The sequence below is a fragment of the Odocoileus virginianus genome, chromosome 3 (assembly GCF_023699985.2).
Source record: "Odocoileus virginianus isolate 20LAN1187 ecotype Illinois chromosome 3, Ovbor_1.2, whole genome shotgun sequence".
Classification (NCBI taxonomy): domain Eukaryota; kingdom Metazoa; phylum Chordata; class Mammalia; order Artiodactyla; family Cervidae; genus Odocoileus; species Odocoileus virginianus.
Window position 1 is genome coordinate 78048546 of NC_069676.1, and position 18480 is coordinate 78067025.

The 18480-nt window shown below is 34.6% G+C and overlaps 1 protein-coding gene across 2 annotated transcripts in view; it reads left to right on the forward strand.

Annotated features, from left to right (window-relative positions):
* The window catches only part of XRCC4 (X-ray repair cross complementing 4), a 280295-nt gene that overhangs the window by 174234 nt on the left and 87581 nt on the right, over nucleotides 1-18480 (forward strand). For both annotated transcript variants that reach the window (XM_020894180.2, XM_020894181.2), the window contains exon 7: nucleotides 5148-5295. In XM_020894180.2, coding sequence (XP_020749839.2) covers nucleotides 5148-5295 — 148 coding nt within the window. The remainder of the gene's footprint in view (nucleotides 1-5147; nucleotides 5296-18480) is intronic.

The following is an 18480-nucleotide window of genomic DNA, read 5'->3' on the forward strand; positions in this document are numbered from 1 at the left end:
AAACAGCTTTGCTTATTTTGAGACACAGAATCAATGTTCAAGGCATCTGGGGTCAGAATAAAGTATCCAGCCTTGAAACCAAATGAAATATGAGGACAAAACATAAGCACAAGTAATGAATAGAGGTGGGATGGGTTCAAATTTGAGGAATGCTTGAAATGATCAATGAATAATATGTAGGTACCGGAGATTGGAGTAGCACTTCTTTTTTTTCTGGTTTCTGGAATTGCAGGGTGAAGAGGAAAGGATAGGATGGAAATTTTTCCTTTTAAAAGTTTATATAATTATTATCAAAACTTCACTTAAAGCCATATATAAATTAAGTGAATCTATTATGGCATGATTTGCTATTACATTTATGTAGTAAGGGCTTCCCTGATGGCTCAGTGGTAAAGAGTCCACCTGCAATGCAGGAGACACGGGTTCCTACATTCCTAGGTCAGGAAGATCCCCTGGAGGAGGAAATGGCAACTCACTTCAGTATTCTTGCCTGGAAAATTCCGTGGACAGAGCGGCCTGGTAGGCCACAGTCCAAAGGTTCACAAAGAGTTGGACTTGACTGAGCACACACTCATGTATGTAATAAACTGAAGGAAACGCTGTTTCTCAAGGTACAAAAACAAACCCAAAGAAGGATACATTTGGTTTAACCAGTAAATAAGTATATGGTAGCCCTTTTTCATTACGGCATTGTTACAGTGATCTCCACTGTAACTGTGAAGAGAATGGATAAAAATAGAGCAATGAACCGACCTAAAGCTCCTGGTTATACAGACCTCAAGTTCTTTGTGATACATCATGGTAGCCGCCAAGAAGTTTAAGCTGTAGAAATAATGATAGTAAATTATCAGATTAGGTTTTCCCACATACACAGTTGTCAACTGAAAATTTACTAGCAAGTATAAAATTATTCATGAACCTGTTCTATAAGCTTGAAGAAGTCCCAGCTATATGTCCTTTTAGGTGTCCCAGTCACCCGCTCATATCAAAACTTCACTTTTGACAAATATAAAGATTCCTGAGGTAGGAATGGCAGGTTTTCATGTCATCAGACAACTATAATTGTCCAGAAGTCACAACTAGACAGAAAACTACTTGAAGATTTAGCACAGTGCATCGTCTCTAAGAGTAAACAGACCTCATTAAATTCTTATTACCTGTCCATAAAATGGAGGGAGTATCTCTAAAATGCTTTAGCCAATCTGTGTATCTAAAATGCCTCTAATTTTACTCATGAGAGTGCATATGCAATATTCATCATGCTTGTTTTCATGCCTTGTTTTCACCAATAGATACACATTTTTTACATCAGTTATTGACATGCAAATAACAAAGGTGCCTCTAGTACCCTCCTCGAGTATGTGGACTTTATTATTAGAATCCCACAAAATTGTTCCTGGTCTGTGATTCTTGAGTAGATACAACACTTTTACTAATACACACCTTTAATCACACTGCATTTTAAAGTAAATTCTTGGCATTATAAAAATAATATAACCATTTGACACATAAAATATCCTGTTGGGTGCCAAAGTGAAGTTGCTATCTGGAGTTTTGAAATTAATGGCAGAACTTTTATGTAATTTTATTTAAAAAAAATTCACCTTATGTTTTAATTTAAGCTTAACATTCTTTCCTCATAAATGTCCAACATGTAATTAAATGAAATCTTTCTCCATTTTACAAGTCTATATATAGTTGAAACATCTTCTAACTCTGACACTTTTGCTAGTTTTTACTAGCAAGATTGTACTTTGTTGATTGCTTATGCAGTTGATTAAACCCTGTATGAGAGCTGACTGAATAAGAATTCAGGAAACCAGAACTATCTTCCTTAGTCATCTCATAACTTTATAAGAATAAAGGAGTCATTCAGCTAGAATATGTTCAGAGAAACATCTTTTTTAAAATTTATCTTTCTTTACTTCCAAAACATTTGAATAAAATAATGTATAAGAAATCAAATAGAACTTATGTGTCTTTAAGCAGCTTTGGAAAGTAAAATATGCTTTGATGGGCATATTTTATCAGGAAATAATTTACCCACCAGATAGAAATATTTTTTAATTGTTACAATGATAAAATATAAAAGCAAAAGCTCTATGATTTGGGCAAGTTTCTTAACTTCTCTAAATTCTTGGTTTCCTCATAAGTAAAATGAATTTAGTAGGTACTTCACAAGTTTAAAGATTAATAAGATAATATTTTAAAAACCCATAGTAACATGTCCAGCACTGCATTCTCAAAACTGGTAGTTATATCCAGGAAAAAAAATTAAAAAAAAAAATTATGGAGAGGGATCAGTAGTGTCCAAGTGATGTCAGGCCACTCAGAGAAGCTTGGACTACACAGAATGAGAACCCAAAATGCAGAATTTTCTAGAGTGTGACACATGTATGCCTGAACAACTACTCATTCTGCAAACTTGCGCACTAAAATTAATAGAGCTTTTGGGAGAAAAAGTTAAGGTTTGGGCAGAGCACTTAAAATCTATGTAGTTTTACATTACTGTTGTTAGTTCCCTAGTTATAATCCTAATAAAAATATTAACACCATTAAGATATCTCTAACCTTTTCACCAAACATCACAGTCAGCTAACCCTTTGCATCATCACAGTTCCTCTTAAATGAAAGAGATGGGAGTTACTGAACACATTTAATTACACTAGTTTCATCAAAAAGTTAAATGTCTGAGTAGAGATACAGGGAGAAATGTCTTCACAGCTTCTTCAGCTCTGATTGCAGCTTTGCAGAGAGTTTAACTTTTGAAAAGTGTAGGGTTCTTGACTTCACTAAACCAGCCCCTTTTTTTAGTGCTAAAGTGATGGACTTGTAAGGACTTTTAGCCCTCATTTCAACTTTTTAAGGCTTTTATACATTGCTAAGATTTTCTTTTTCATTGGAATGGAAGATTGCTCCTTATCACTTTACAACTTTAACAAGCTGGGAAAAAAGTCATATGAACCAATAGAACAATCCAGAGTTCAAATTATGTTGATATTGTTCATTATTTACCAATAACAAAGGAGCTCTTTTATTTTATAGAAAAATATGTGATAGCAGAATATACTATGTATTGAGTGAAAGAATATTCTGAATTCCCCTTAAGCTCTTTGCAATTAAGTTGTTCATAGAGAAAAAAGGAATGTAAATCAAGGATATGTCTTTTGTTGCTTCTATTTCATGTATATCAAACATTTTTTAGGGTAGTTTAGTGAGTTAGCTGCATTAGCAATATGTTAGTACTTTCTTCCACTTTTCTTGCATTTTTTCCCTACAGTTGGCTGAGAAGTTTATGAAAATTATTTCTAGATTACTAATGGAAGTCCCCATGCCTGCTGATAATTGTTGTTTTCCTATCAGTTTGATTCATTATCCCTGTAGCAGTATCTCCCTCCAACAAAACCTCTTTAGAGGTGCCTCTAATTCACTTTTATCTATGCATTTCAGAAGGTTGTTGCTCAAGATAGACAAAGACCATTTTGATCAAGTTGTTCCATGTATACAATATATTTTAGGTTTTATATTGGTATTGAAATATTACATACTAACTACTCACTTCATCAAATCAAATCATCTTTTTCATTTATTTTTAATTGAAGAATGATTGTTTTACAATATCGTGTTGGTTTCCACTATACCTCAGCATGGATCAGCCATACGTATCCCTGTGTTCCCTCCCTCTTTAACCTCCCTTCTGCCTCCCACCACATCCCACCCCTCTAGGTTGTTACAGAGCTCCGATTTGAGTTATCTGAGTCATACAGAAAATTCCTATTGGCTCTCTGTTTTACATATGATAGTGTATCTGTTTCCATGTTACTCTCTCCATTCATCCCACCCTGTCGTTCCTCTCCCCACCTGTGTGTCCATAAGTCTGTTCTCTATGTCTGTGTCTCCATTGCTACCCTGAAAATAGGTTCATGAGTACCATCTTTCTAGATTCCATATATATGTGTTAATATAGGATGCTTATTTTTCTCTTTCTGACTTACTTCACTGTGTATAATAAGTTCTAGGTTCATTCACCCCATTACAACTGACTCAAATGTGTTCCTTTTTATGACTGAGTAACATTCCACTGCATGCATGTGCCAAAGCTTCTTTAACCATTCATCTGTCAGTAGGCATCTAGGTTGCTTCCATGTCCTAGCTATTGTAAACAGTGCTGCAGTGAACATTGGGGTACGCGTGTCTCTTTCCACGTTGGTTTCCTCAGGGTGTATGCCTAGTAGTGACATTACTGGGTCATATGGCAGTTTTATTCCTAGTTTTTTTAAGGAATCTCCATATTGTCTTCCATAGTGACTGTATCAGTTTACATTCCCACCAACAGTGCAAGAGGTTTCCTTTTTCTCCACACCCTCCTCAGCATTTATTGTTTGCAGATTTTTTTGGTGATGGCCATTCTGACCAGTATGAGGTGTATCTCATTGTAGTTTTGATTTTCATTTCTGTAATAATGAGCAATGTTGAACATCTTTCCAGCATCTTTTCATGTGTTTGTTAGCCATCTGTTTGTCTTCTTTGGAGGAATTTCTGTTTAGGTCTTTTGCCTACTTTTTGATTATGTTGTTTGTTTTTGTGGTACTGAGTTGTTTGAGCTGCTTGTATATTTTAGAAGGTAATCCTTTGTCAGTTGTTTCATTCACCATTATTTTCTCCCATTCTAAGCGTTGTCTTTTCACCTTGTTTATAGTTTCCTTTGCTGTGCAAAAGATTTTAAATTTAATTAGGTCCCACTTGTTTATTTTTGTTTTTATTTCCATTACTCTTAAGAGGTGTGTCATAGAGGATCCCACTGACTTATTTCAGAGAGTGGTTCTGCCTGTGTATTCCTCTAAGAGTTTTATAATTTCTGGTCTTACATTTAGGTCTTTAGTCTATTTTGAGTTTTTCTTTGTGTGTGGTGTTCAGAAGTATTCTAATTTCATTCTTTTACATTAGCTGTCCAGTTCTCCCAATACCACTTATTGAAGAGACTGTCTTTTCCCTATTTTATATTCTTTGTCAAAGATAAGAAATCTGAATAAATTTATAAAAATAGTTTTGCTCTATTTTAATTGTGTCACATTGTATCGGTGCTAAAGCAGCAAATTGATACTGAACTCAAAAATATGCATAATTTTTATGTGATTTTGTTTTAGCTACTGTAAGAAGAGATGATTCCATTATTTCAAGTCCTGATATCCCTGATATTGCACCAAGTAGAAAGAGGAGGCAGCGGATGCAAAAAAATCTGGGGACAGAACCTAAAATGGCCTCTCAGGAGCAACAGCTTCAAGAAAAGGAAAAGTAAGTCATTTTATTCTTTGCCAAGTAGTGAGATGACATTAAAACAATCTACATAGTCTTCAAATTATCTTTTTTATTTCTGAATTTACATCAGGCTAGTTTTAGAACAAAAATAATGATTTTGGAGCTTGTAAAGTATTTGGATCAATACATTTTCTCTGGTATTTAGTTAATTCCTATTAATATTTAGAGCAGATGTGCTAAAAATACAGCAAAGTTTTTTCTTGTGGTTTTTATGGATTAATTAGAAGTGGCATGCTTAGTCATTCAGTCGTGTCTGACTCTTGGCAACCTCATGGACTGCAGTCTGCCAAGCTCTTCTGTCCAATGTGCTCTCCAGGCAAAAATACTGGAGTGGGTTGCCATGCCCTTCTCTAGGAGAAATGGCATGTAGGATGCTGAAAAATACTAGAATCCAGCTTGTGTTCACTAAAGTATTTTGATCTAATTTACTGCTTTGAAGAGACTCAGAACATTCAGCTTAGCCATTTAATTTGATTCTGCTTGATATTTTTTCAAGTAAAATGTCTCTACTCATCTACTTATTTCTCTTAGATTTTGGAATTATACACTGAATTTGTGCTGTTTTTCACTTTTTGGTTCAGACTGTCCTCCTGAATGTTTCAGACAAACATTCCAAATTGGTTGTCATGAGTTGAGATGTTGCGATAACGAACATTTCATTGAGGCAAAAAGTCTGCATCAAACAGATTTGCGAAACATTGCCCTCACAAAATTTTTGTTTGGGAAATGTAATGATTTTTATGAAGAATATGTTATTACATATACTGGCTTTATTATTTTTAAATTATTTCTTATATTTTCAGTTTTTCTCAGTTTTTATTTTGAATATGGCAAATATAGTCCACATGAATCAAAACTGTTGAAGTCCTCAAGAACTTTTGAAAGTGTAAAGGTATCCTAAGAGCATGAGTTTAGGATTCTGATATAGACAAAGAGGATGCCAAGACAGGCACAATCTATACCTTGAGGAAACTGAGCCTGACAGGAGAGAGGTTTCAAATTTCTTGCATAAAAGTATCCATTGTACAGTTGATAGTGATATTGCTTTGTTTATTTATCATTGGGTTTTGTGTTTATGGTCGCGTTACCGTGGCATAATTAACCCTTATATCCGACTAAACTTAGCTGGGAAGCCTGACTTCATTACTTGTTTTCAGTTTTAAGCATCTGCTGGATTTCAAACATTTTTGTCAGTCCATCGCAATGGTATTTCCTCTGTATCTCTTGCAGTAGCCTCTCAGTAGATTTTGCATTCATTGTATGACTACCACATGATTTCACATCATCTAAGGAAATGCATAGTAGATACAGTTTTTTGTTGAGAATAGGTAATTTTGACTATGACTTGCCCACACTCATTGATTCATCCATTCGTGTATCTTTCTTTTATGTTTACATGCTGAGCAAACTAGATACAGCCCCTGATGTCATAAAGCTTAGTCTACATGAGAGAAAACAAACCTTCTTCATAGATATGAGGAGTACAGTAGTGGAGTAGAGAGCAGAGATTTAGGCAGAGAAAGCAGCCTGGGGCGTGCACATAAGGGGGACTATGTTAGTGTTGTGGGAATGGAGGCGGCATGGAACGGAGGGAGTGCAGTGAGGCTGAGGCTAAGTCTAAGGCCAGTCTAAGGCCAGTCTAAGCTGGGCTGTGTGGAACCTTGTTAAAAATTCAGCTTTTTCTCATGTATATGATAGCATTCTGTTTCTCACATCATGGAGGACTTTTCTTTGTGAGTTCCCTTGCTTTTTGCTTTTTGAGTTATTGAAATATTAGATTCACTAGATATCTCTGATATTTCAGTCATTATAGTGTCTTCTTACATATAGTCATTTAAAATTATATAAAGCTATTATACTTCATTTCATTTTCATTTTTTAGCTCTGCTTTCAAACTGCTAAATGTTGTACAGTTTTGGATTCCCAATAATAAAACTCATTCTTTTGAAACACAGGAAACTAGAAAATTGAAAACATACTGAAACTTATGTAGAGTACTCACAGGGATAATAGTTTAATTTGGCATGTGTTAGCAGTCCTGAGGTACAGAATTGTACTGACATTTTGCCTTTTTTTTTCCCTTTGGTAAATATAAAGTTTTTTTTTTCAGGAATATTTTTAGATCTTTTGATGATTTCCTGTTTTTAATAAGACTCTGAAATCCTCACTCTGGTATATATTGATAAATATTCGTTAAAAATTTGAGTGTGACTAATCCACTCAATATGATTTTACTTGGGGAACCCTCATCCTGTTCTGTTGAATCGCATCAACACCAAGAGTTATTATTCAGTATAACCATGTGCTGTACACTCCTTGCTATTTACTATCTTACATCACTTGAAATTACGATTTGTAGAGTTGTTTGGTATGTCCTTTTAATTTCACATATTAAACAAAATGAACCAGCTGGCAAAGACTATAGAGACTGTGAAATTATTTTCATCCTCATATATACTTTATTAATATCATCAGATAAAATTCTTATTGTAAATAAAAACATTGCAAAATTGTTTTCTATAAATATACAATGACACAACATGTATCTAAATTAACAGTATATTCACTTAGCTTAAATTATTAATGCTTTTTCATGTAATAACTGAGAAAGAATTTTCATTTCAAGTTTTTCTAAATTTAGGAGTTCTTATTATTTCAACATCCTGAAAAATCTAATATAATAAAAGTCTACTAATGCCATTGTGTTGGTATGACATGAAATCACTGTGGCTAGGTGGACTAGTTGTGTTATTTTAACAAAATGAATGACCCAGTCATTATTCACTTATTTGTCTAAATTGAGTCAATGTCCCAGTCTTATTGAAATAAGCAGTCAGTTAACAAAGTTAGCCAACTAACAAAATGCTCAGTCCAAATGATTTAATCAACACTTTAATGTCTGTAACTTCTTCAACTATTTCAGCCCATTTCTTCCCACCTAGAAATTATGCTTTACCTTCTAATAGCTGCTCTGTTTCTTATCTCTATAGATTCTTTTTATCAAAAGCAAACTACTTTTAAGAGATACTAAAATTAGTATCTGAACAAGAGACCTATAAATGAAAACTTTGTCTCAGAGTCAGGGCTCCAGATCCTGGGAGGTGGCTGAGAAGAGAGCCAAACCCAAGTTACAGCCAATAAGTTTGTGCTAGAGAACAAGACAAGGAGCCAAACACCGGGCTACACCATACAGACCTGGTTACCAGAACCTGGATATGAAGTTCTGAGTAGAGCAGGAGCAAGGATTGTTGCAAATCTCAAGCAACTCTAACTTAACTTTGAGCTCTTCCTTAAACGACCCTTGACTAGAAAAAGCATTAGCTTCTGTGGTCAGAAGAGCTGCTAAATATATAGGTAGGAATAAAATGCCTCTAGCTCTGAGATTTGGATAAGTGAGGGAAGAAAGTCAGATGTTTATTGAAGTTAAATGATATTGAGTACAGAAGTTATTTTTTATGGTGTCATTTACAGACTTCATTCTATACAATTATATAAAGGAGATCTTAATAAGTACCCTACAAAAGGTTTCATATTCAAATAAGTTTAAAAATTGCAGTATACCATATCACAACAAACTTGGAAAATTCTTCAAGAGATGGGAATACCAGACCACCTTACCTGCCGCCTGAGAAATCTGTATGCAGGTCAAGAAGCAACAGTTAGAACCAGATGTGGAACAACAGACTGATTCCAAATTGGGAAAGGAGCACCTCAAGGCTGTATATTGTCACTGCTTATTTAACTTATGTGCAGAGTCCATCATACGAAATGCCGGGCTGGATGGAGCACAAGCTGGAATCAAGATTGCTGGGGGAAATATCAATGACCTCAGATACTCAGATGACTCCACCCTTATGGCAGAAAGTGAAGAACTAAAGAGCCTCTTGATGAAAGTGAAAGAGGAGAGTGAAAAAGTTGGCTTAAGACTTAACATTCAGAAAACTAAGATCATGGCATCTGGTCCCATCACTTCATGGCAAATAGATGGGGAAACAATGGAAACAGTGAGAGATTTTATTTTGGGGGGCTCCAAAATCACTGCAAGATGGTGACTGCAGCCATGAAATTTAAAGACGCTTGCTCCTTGGAAGAAAAGCTATGACCAACCCAGACAACATATTAAAAAACAGACACATTACTTTGCCAACAAAGGTCTGTCTAGTCAAAGCTGTGGTTTTTCCAGTAGTCATGTATGGATGTGAGAGTTGGACTATAAAGAAAGCTGAGCACCAAAGAATTGATGCTTTTGAACTGTGATATTGGAGAAGACTCTTGAGAGTCCCTTGGATTGCAAGGAGATTCAGCCAGTCAATCCTGAAGGAAATCAGTCCTGAATATTCATTGGAAGGACTGATGCTGAAGCTGAAACTCCAATACTGTGGCCACCTGATGCAAAGAACTGACTCACTGGAAAAGACCCTGATGCTGGGAAAGATTGAAGGTGGGAGAAGAAGGGGACAAGAGAGGATGAGATAGTTGGATGGCATCACCGACTTGATAAACATGAGTCTGAGCAAGCTCCAGGAATTGGTGATGGATAGGGAAGCCTGGAATGCTGCAGTCCATGGGGTTGCAGACAGTCGGACACAACTAAGTGACTGAACTGAGCTGATATAGCTCCCATGCTCCCTTATGCTCCAACCCCTAAAGCTTTATAGTTTATATATTAATGAAGATTTATATATTAAAAGATATAAAAAATCCATAGTATATTATTAATTTGACTTGTTTAATCATTGTTCAAGAGTACTTGATGCATAGCACCCTCATGCAGTCTATCTCCCTCTCTCCCCAAAGGGCTTAGTGACAGTCCAAGGGATAGCATTATTTTGGGCCATAGTTTGGGATATGAACTCTCAAAATTCTCAAACATCAGTGATTTTAAATATATAAGAAACTTCTAACCTTAATTAGAGTTTTAGGCATTAAATTTATCTCAAGAATGAAATTTCAGTTTGTATATTGGACCTTCTTCCCCACCTCCCGATCTTCCCATAAATCTACTACTTGTCCAACTGTTCGGTCATCTAGAAGCAGCAGGGTTATTTTCTAAGAGAATTTTAGTGATTGTCACAAATTTGTACACCTCTAGAGGAAGGAGTTCAACATTCTCAACTACAAGATAAAACCATTAAAATAGTTTGGGCCAAAAGAACAAAAGAATACTTGTATAGTCTTTAGATACTTTTATATACTCTTTATTCCTATATGATAGCAAGTAAAACTATGTATGTTCATATATCTCAGGCATGATTTTTGTCTTCTTTGTGGTGGATGTCTTCTGAAAACACAAGAGTTCTAAAACATCCTTCCAAACAACCTTGAACATATTGTTGATTTATAACTTTTCACAGATGTTGCTTCTTGAACTGTAAGGAAGAAGTTTTAACCGTGTGTTCTGAATCAACCTTTAAGCAGTCCCATTTAGTAGTTGTGTAGCTGCAATATTTTAGGTGATTGGTGGGTTGTAAATCACATGTGTGTGTGCACATTCATGCAAACACATGCACACCCCTAGGTTAAGTTCACAATTTAATTACCCATGGTTGCATGATCTTATCATAGTCCATGTGGCTACACAGAGCAGGAAAAGATGCAGCACATCTTAGCAGGTATTTCCTCACTTCTTTGGAGTGGAATGTGGTAATGCATCGCCACCACTGATATACTTTTTATAGGATGCCATCTTCTTCAACTCAAAGAAGCTCAATTCTTACCTTTTTATACTAGAAGCTAACAGCGTCATCTTGAATGAAATTGCACACTCCATACACTTTTGTTTAGAGAAATAAATATACACATCAGGCTTTCCTGGCTCTGATCCAAAGTTCTCATTTTGTACTCTGAGGCCAAACTTCCCTGTTACTCCAAGTTATCTCTTGACTTCCTGCTTTTGCATTCCAATTCCCTATGATGAAAGGGACATCTTTTTTGGTGTTAGTTCTAGAAGTCCTTATAGGTCTTCACAGAACTGTTCAACTTCAGCTTCTTCAGCATTAGTAGTTGGGGCATAGACTTGGATTGTGTGATGTTGAATGGTTTGCATTGGAATCAAACCAAGATCATTCTGTAATTTTTGAGACTGTACCCAAGTACTACATTTTGGACTTTTTGTTGACTATGAGGGCTAGTCCATTTCTTCTAAGGGATTCTTGCCCACAGAAGTAGATATAATGGTGATCTGAAATAAATTTGCCCATTAATTAAATTCTTGTTCATTAATTAAATTTGACCAGATCCAGTTTACCTTGATTCATGAACCTAAGATTCTATGCAATATTGTTCCTTACACATTGGACTTTACTTTCTCTACCAGACACATCCACAGCATAAAGTTGTTTCTGCTTTGGCCTAGCCTCTTCATTCTTTCTGGAGTTATTTCTCTGCTATTCCCCAGTAGCATATTGGACACGTACCGACATGGGGGGAGGGTGGGGCTCATCATACAGTGTTGTATCCTTTCCCCTTTTCATACTGTTCATGGAGTTCTTGAGGCAAGAATACTGGAGTGGTTTACCATTGCTTAACCTTTAGAGATGTCTTTTTTCTCTGATATTTATGGATTATTGACATTTCACCTTTTGTTTATTACCTATCTATAATCTCAGCTAATTTTCAGTGGAGGTCTTTGTCCCCTACTGCTTCATTAAAAAATGTTAATTTTATTTTATACAGAGTATCATTTACCTTTTAATTATTATTAATGACATTTTGTATTTATATGAGTTGTTAAGCAAATCTATCTCTCAGTAATAATGATAATAGTTAACATTCATTGAATACTTATGATATAGACATTGTGGTAAACCCTTTATATATATTCCTTTTATATGTTTCACTAAACTATGCTCATTTTATAGATTAGGAAGATCAGACCTTGAGATATTAGATAACTTGTCTGAAGACAAAGCTACGTCTGTGATTTTGAGTGTAGGATCATCTTATTCCAAAGACCATACTTTTTAGCTACTTTATTATACTGGATAAATAATAACTAATATTTAGTTTGAATACTGTATGCCAAAAGTTGTGTTAAGCACTCAAATTCCTTTAATTTCTTTAATTCTTACAACAACTCAATGAATTAGGGCTCTGTATTTTAAAAGGTCAGTAAATGTGAGATGCAGTGACTTTCGACTGCTTGTTCAAAATTTCTGCAATACACAGTAGAGATAGGACTGCATCAGTGAGTATAAAGACTGGTTTGGTAAAACCTCCTGCCTGCCTTTCAACGTGGATATGAGGGTTAGATGAGATCCCATGTATGTAGCACTATCTAAGTAGGAACCTGTAGGAATGTGATGCATTGTTATTTTTAAAGTACTGTTTTCCCCAGGCTTTAGGCTGAATCTTAGAAATCTTTTCTTGGAAAGTAAACTGTGTTTATGGAGTTTTTAAACCTATAGTGTTTCCTTTCCTCATAATTCTTATGGAAATGAGGATTTCCAATAACCTTCTATGTGTTAACTCAACAAATTTCCTTTCTGCCCACTTAGCAGTCAATAAGATAATATTAAAGGACAATAACAAAATTAGAAGAGCAGGTTTTAAAAGCAAATGGGAAGAAAGAAAGAAAGAGAGTAGAGGGAAGAGAGGAAAGAAGAAAAAAAGAAATGTGGGGGAAGGGAGAGAGGGAGTAAGGGTAGAAAGAAGGATTTATGTTTTATATATGTTTAATTTCTAACTCATTCAAAAATTTACTCATGTTACCAATTTATTTATTTGCATCTGCCAATCTAGAATATGGTAGTTGACCAGCCTGTTCTTTCAAAAAGAATATGTAAAATAATTATGCTCCAATTAAATAAATAAATTAATTTTTTTAAAAAACTGTTTTCATTTTTCTGCCTTGATTCTTAAGAAAATACCTAACAGTTTATTGTGTGCTTTTTTTTCTAGTTTAAACCTCAGTAAATTTAATGTGTGTATGCATGTGTGTATTTAATTTTTATGGATATTATAATTCATCAGATTCAAGTGTCTAATTCTTGAAGATTTTCAGTAACTGAACTTTAAACTTCTTCAGTGTCAAGTCAGGGACATTAAGTGTTTGTGCGATTGCTATACGTTTACTTTGGTCATCATTAGCAAACCTCATTTTTTACACAACTTTAATTTTATCATAATGTTTATCTTAGTTGCAAAAGTAAATACAGTGGTGGTTTTAAAATGAGATAGGTTTTTATTAGCTTCACTGAGTGTTTACCTAACTGTTCAGGCCGCAGTTTTCACTTTCCTTGCTGCGCGATTTGATTAATGGCCTCCTGGACTTGTTCCAGAATATACTGATTATGGTCAGTACGTTTCAAAGATGATTTATTAATTGTGTTTGCAACTCAAAATAATTAAGTAAAGATTGATCATATGCATTATTATAGGTTTGCCAATAAAATCAGCAATTACACTTTAAGATAAAGATTGCCCACATCTTTAACTATTGCCATTTTTTAACTATACAGAAAGGACAAAATATTAATATTTAAAAAATATACACAGTTTCAACCACAGTGTTGTGGCCTTTTACAGCATGATTATTAAATATGTGAGAAGCTTAGTCTTATAAGAACATATATTTTAAGTTCTTTTTTAACATAATTTCGAAATAATATGTTTCAGTGGAGATTACATAGATGTTTAAATAAAGTATTTCCATGTTTATAACTCATTCTGGAAACAACCCTTACTACAATTCCCTCAGGCTATTACGTGCATTTAGATTTCAAATCAGCGACAGACTTGGATTTCTGTTTTGAAAAAAATGTTAATAGGGAGTTGGTATAATCTTTCTGTGTTTTGTGTAGAGGGACTTTATCACATATTTCATATATATTACGTTTCTGTCACTTGAAAGACTTTCTCACATAAAATTTTTCTAAATTTAGCTTGACAGTAGTTATTGTTTCAGGCATTTTAAGTACTCTATCAGCATAGAATAATGTGTAAATATTCATTATACCTGGTCAAAGGGGTTATTAATCAAAGGCAATGACTCCTTCATAATTTATAGTTTAATATTGAAAGAAATAGAGATATATTTATTTTTTCTTTTTTGGCATACTATATTAAAAATCTAAGTTTTAACTGAAATTCTATAACTTAAATCATCTACCATGATATACAACTAAATGTTAAATAGGTATTTCTTTGGTGTTAAAACATAAAGAAACTAAATAAAATGTTTTATCAAAATAAAATTGAAGACTGTTTCATGCTCTAAGCTTGTGTGAAAGTATAAACTACCCATGTCACAATAAGAAAAGAGAAATTCGCAAATAATTGAGATCTTGGCGAACAGTAAAGACATCAAATATGAGAACAAAGAAATAAGAAATGAATAAACAAAAAATCTAAATAAATTAAAAGTATATAACTGTTTCATAAGCATTATTTCATGATTTTGTTCTGTTTTGGTAAGTGGGTGCCTCCCTATCAGGAACAGAATGTTTAAGTAAATGTGTGGAGAAAGAGTCTGGAAGACTGGGGACCAGTGACCATATTATGAGATGCATAGAAATGTAGATTAAACTAGCAAAGTCGACAGAATTTGGGACTCCAATGCTAAGCTGATTTCTTTGAATTTCTTTTATGAATGCATCAATGACTTGCTAAACATTTTGAGCTAAAGGATAGCAAAATGAACTGCACTTTAGGCAATTTTTTCTGGAAACCATACATTTGAAGGAGGGAATGTTTACAAATTGGCAGTGAAGCTAGGATATCACAGTGGGCCAAGAAAAATTATCTGAAGAAAAATAATGATTGTAGGTATGAGCATGATTTTAAAAAAAAAAGAAAGGGATGGATTGAGTAACACTTGAGGTTGCTATCCTTTTACTAGGGAAGAACTGGGAAACCTCATCAGCTATTGAAAGCTATTTGTTAAACACTGTCTTTATAAAAGTAAGTCATCTGTCTTACTTTAGAAATCAGCCTACCACAAAGGCTGGATAAACAAAACTTGGTGGCCGTGGGCATTGACTTCCCAAAAGACTGGATAAGTTTCTTTTGTCAGGCTGGCATATTTATACTCTCAAGTATGTAGACATACACTACATTAATTTTATATTGTTTCACTTCTTTTTTAATTCAGGTTTTAACTTAATTTTTAGCATATAGGAAAGTATTTTAATCAGTAAACTATGTCTAAATCACATTTTGAAAAATGCTGTCATTCTGGAGTATGTACTATATAGCCTCTGAAAGCCTTCCTTGATGTAGTTGGTGTTCTTATTAACCTCAATCCCAGGGAAACACTCCTTTCGGACATATACTTTCATTCCAGTTTGAAATTATGGGATTTTTCTCGCTTGGAGATATATTCTACTTGTGGGCTACAGAGAAAAATCAACTTTTTCACTGCCAAAATCTGTTATGGATATAGTCTTGATTTTATAAAGCGTTTTGCCTACGGCCAAAATACATAAGTTTTGTAGGAATTTCCAGACTATAGGGGGTAAAATGGGAATTGTATTCACAAATGAAGTTGGCAAACTAATGAAGTTTATGAGATAATGATATAAAGGCAAACAGACTTATATATCCAGAAACCATGAAAATAATACTTCTTTATTTATTGTGATTTCTTTTTGGTTAAGCAAATAAATGGCACATATAAAGCACAGAAACTATTAAAGAAAATATTTCTTTTGTTCCTAACCGCTGTATCTGTAAGACAAATGAAATTCTCCATATTCTTACTGAATAATAACATTGTCTTTCAGTCTAGAGTATGCTTTTGGAGTCTTCATTTAAACTGTTGGGAACATGCATGAGTAATTTCTAAATGAGGAAAAAAACCCAGCCTAGGAAAGAAAATTTGCCGTTATAGATTATCATTAGTTATGGCTATGGTCCTCTGTATCTTATCTCACCCTTAGTATAGTAATGCAGAACCTACTGTGTCCCGAGCACTGTGCCTGGTGCTGGGGCTGTAGCACCAAATAAGACAGACCAGGTACTCCCCCTGTGAGAGGATATGATATAGTTGAAGAAATGCATCAGTAAGTAATTACAATCCAGCGTGATAAAGAAGCCATGTGAAATAAGAGATTCAGGTACATTTAGAATGCCTAACTAAATTGAATACAAATAACGCAAAGTAAAAATTATTACCTTTTTTCCAGTTAACCCAGGATGGACATACAGATAAATGACTGCAAATGAGAAAATATATTAGATGTAGAGTTCAAAAAATTAATCTCCAGAGTTGGGGATATAAAGCAAATCAGCCATTACAAAAAAACTCTACACCTAGCAGATACCTGGCACATAGTAGGTACTCTATAATCATCAAGTAAATGAAGTAATGAACAGATCTCTAATGAGATAAAAGAGACATAAAGTAGATTTCACTGTGGTTGAGTCTTCCTCTTCTTGGTAAATGTTACTACCATGTACACGGGTAATGACAACCTGAAATTTAGCATCATCCTGAACTCCTCCCTCTTCCTCACACCCATATCCAGTCTAGCCGCTCATCTGATACATTCTGCATTTAAAATATCTCTTGTTGCTTGCTTCTACTGCCACTAAGCTAGGGTAAACCACAATCATGGTTCACCTAAATACTGCAATCTGCTCATTCTTGGTCTCCCCATTTTACTCTCCATCCTCTAATTCATTCTCCACATAGTGAACTTCAGAAAACAGAAATTTTATTTTATCTTTATACTTTCCCCATCTCTCCCTGATACCTATACTTTCCCTTAACTATTCCAATGGCTTCCCTTTGGAAAATTGAAACTCATTACCATGCTCTGAGTGACCTTGCCCTACCTCTTGAACTAATTGTGTGATTCACTCATTTGTTTAACTGAGATTTGGGGACCACAATATACAGTCAGTTCTCATTCATAGTAGTTATGTTCTGTCAAGTTTCTGGAAATGTGGAGTTAACAAAGACTTTATCATTGGCCCAAGGAGAAACATGAGGTTAGATTCCTGGAGCCTCTGGTCATAACGTTTTTATCCACCAGTCAGTACTTAGTCAGATTTTAAGTATGTTTCTGTTTAAAGACACCATATTTGACACATATTGTTGATTCATTAACATTGAACTCAGAGCCAACAGGATTGTACCTCATGCTTGAATGAAAGTTAGCAAACACATTTTTTCCTACAAGGGCCATCATAGGCTTCTTGTGATTGGAAATATTAGGTAGCAAACCAGTTCTATATTTGAGAGCCACTTAGAAAAGCAAAATCATCAATAAAAAGCACACACAAAAAAAGGCACTAAATAGACGCACTGCAAAAAGGACAATTGTTTACAAGTATGAGAAGTAAAACTGGAAGATGGTGACCTTATTGCACCTCAGCCGGGCACATGCACTTCAGGGACTCAAATTTTTCACTGCTTTGTTCATATGCACGTCTGCTAATGACTGAGAAGACACTTAAATATTGATTTGGAGGTTGGAAATAAATTTTAGCAAGTAGGTGAATTTAGAAATACAGAACTCATGAATAATGAAGACTGACTGTAACTAGTATTTAAAGCCATGGGAACAGAGAAAATTGTGAATAAAGGATACCCAGGATTGAACACTAAGAATGTTACTTTCAAGATTTGGAGATTAGGTTCTACACACATCGCCTATGCGAGAACAAGTTCTGAGGAAGAAAGACTATTGCATAGGAGGAAAATGAGGTGATTATGATTTAATAAAAGCTAAAAAATATGTTTTTCAAAAAGAAAGGTCAACTCTCAAATGCTGCTGAGAAATCAGTAATGACAGAGACACTGCTAGGCCCTCAGGGGAGTTTTGAGACAGATGACTAACTAGAGTAGAATGAGGTAAGAATTAGATATGCAGAATATGGGAAAAACTCTGAAGAAGGTTTCCTCTGAAAGTAAACAGACAAGTAGAGAAGTAGCCAGAGAGGCCTGTTGATTGCTTATTTAATATAGGAAGTAAGAGAACATATTGTTATGCTTTTGTTAATGACCAAGTCAAGTAGGAAATATGATCTTGATGAAATTATTCAACATTTCTTTGCCTTAGTTTTTCTCTCTAAAAAGCTCAGAACTTAACCAGACAAAATTTTCTTGATTTACTTTATATGTAGTGAAACACCATATTATAGTGATTTAGAGTATGGATTCTGAAATCCAGCTGCCTGGGTCTGTGTTACAGCTTCACAATTTACTACCTGTCAGAT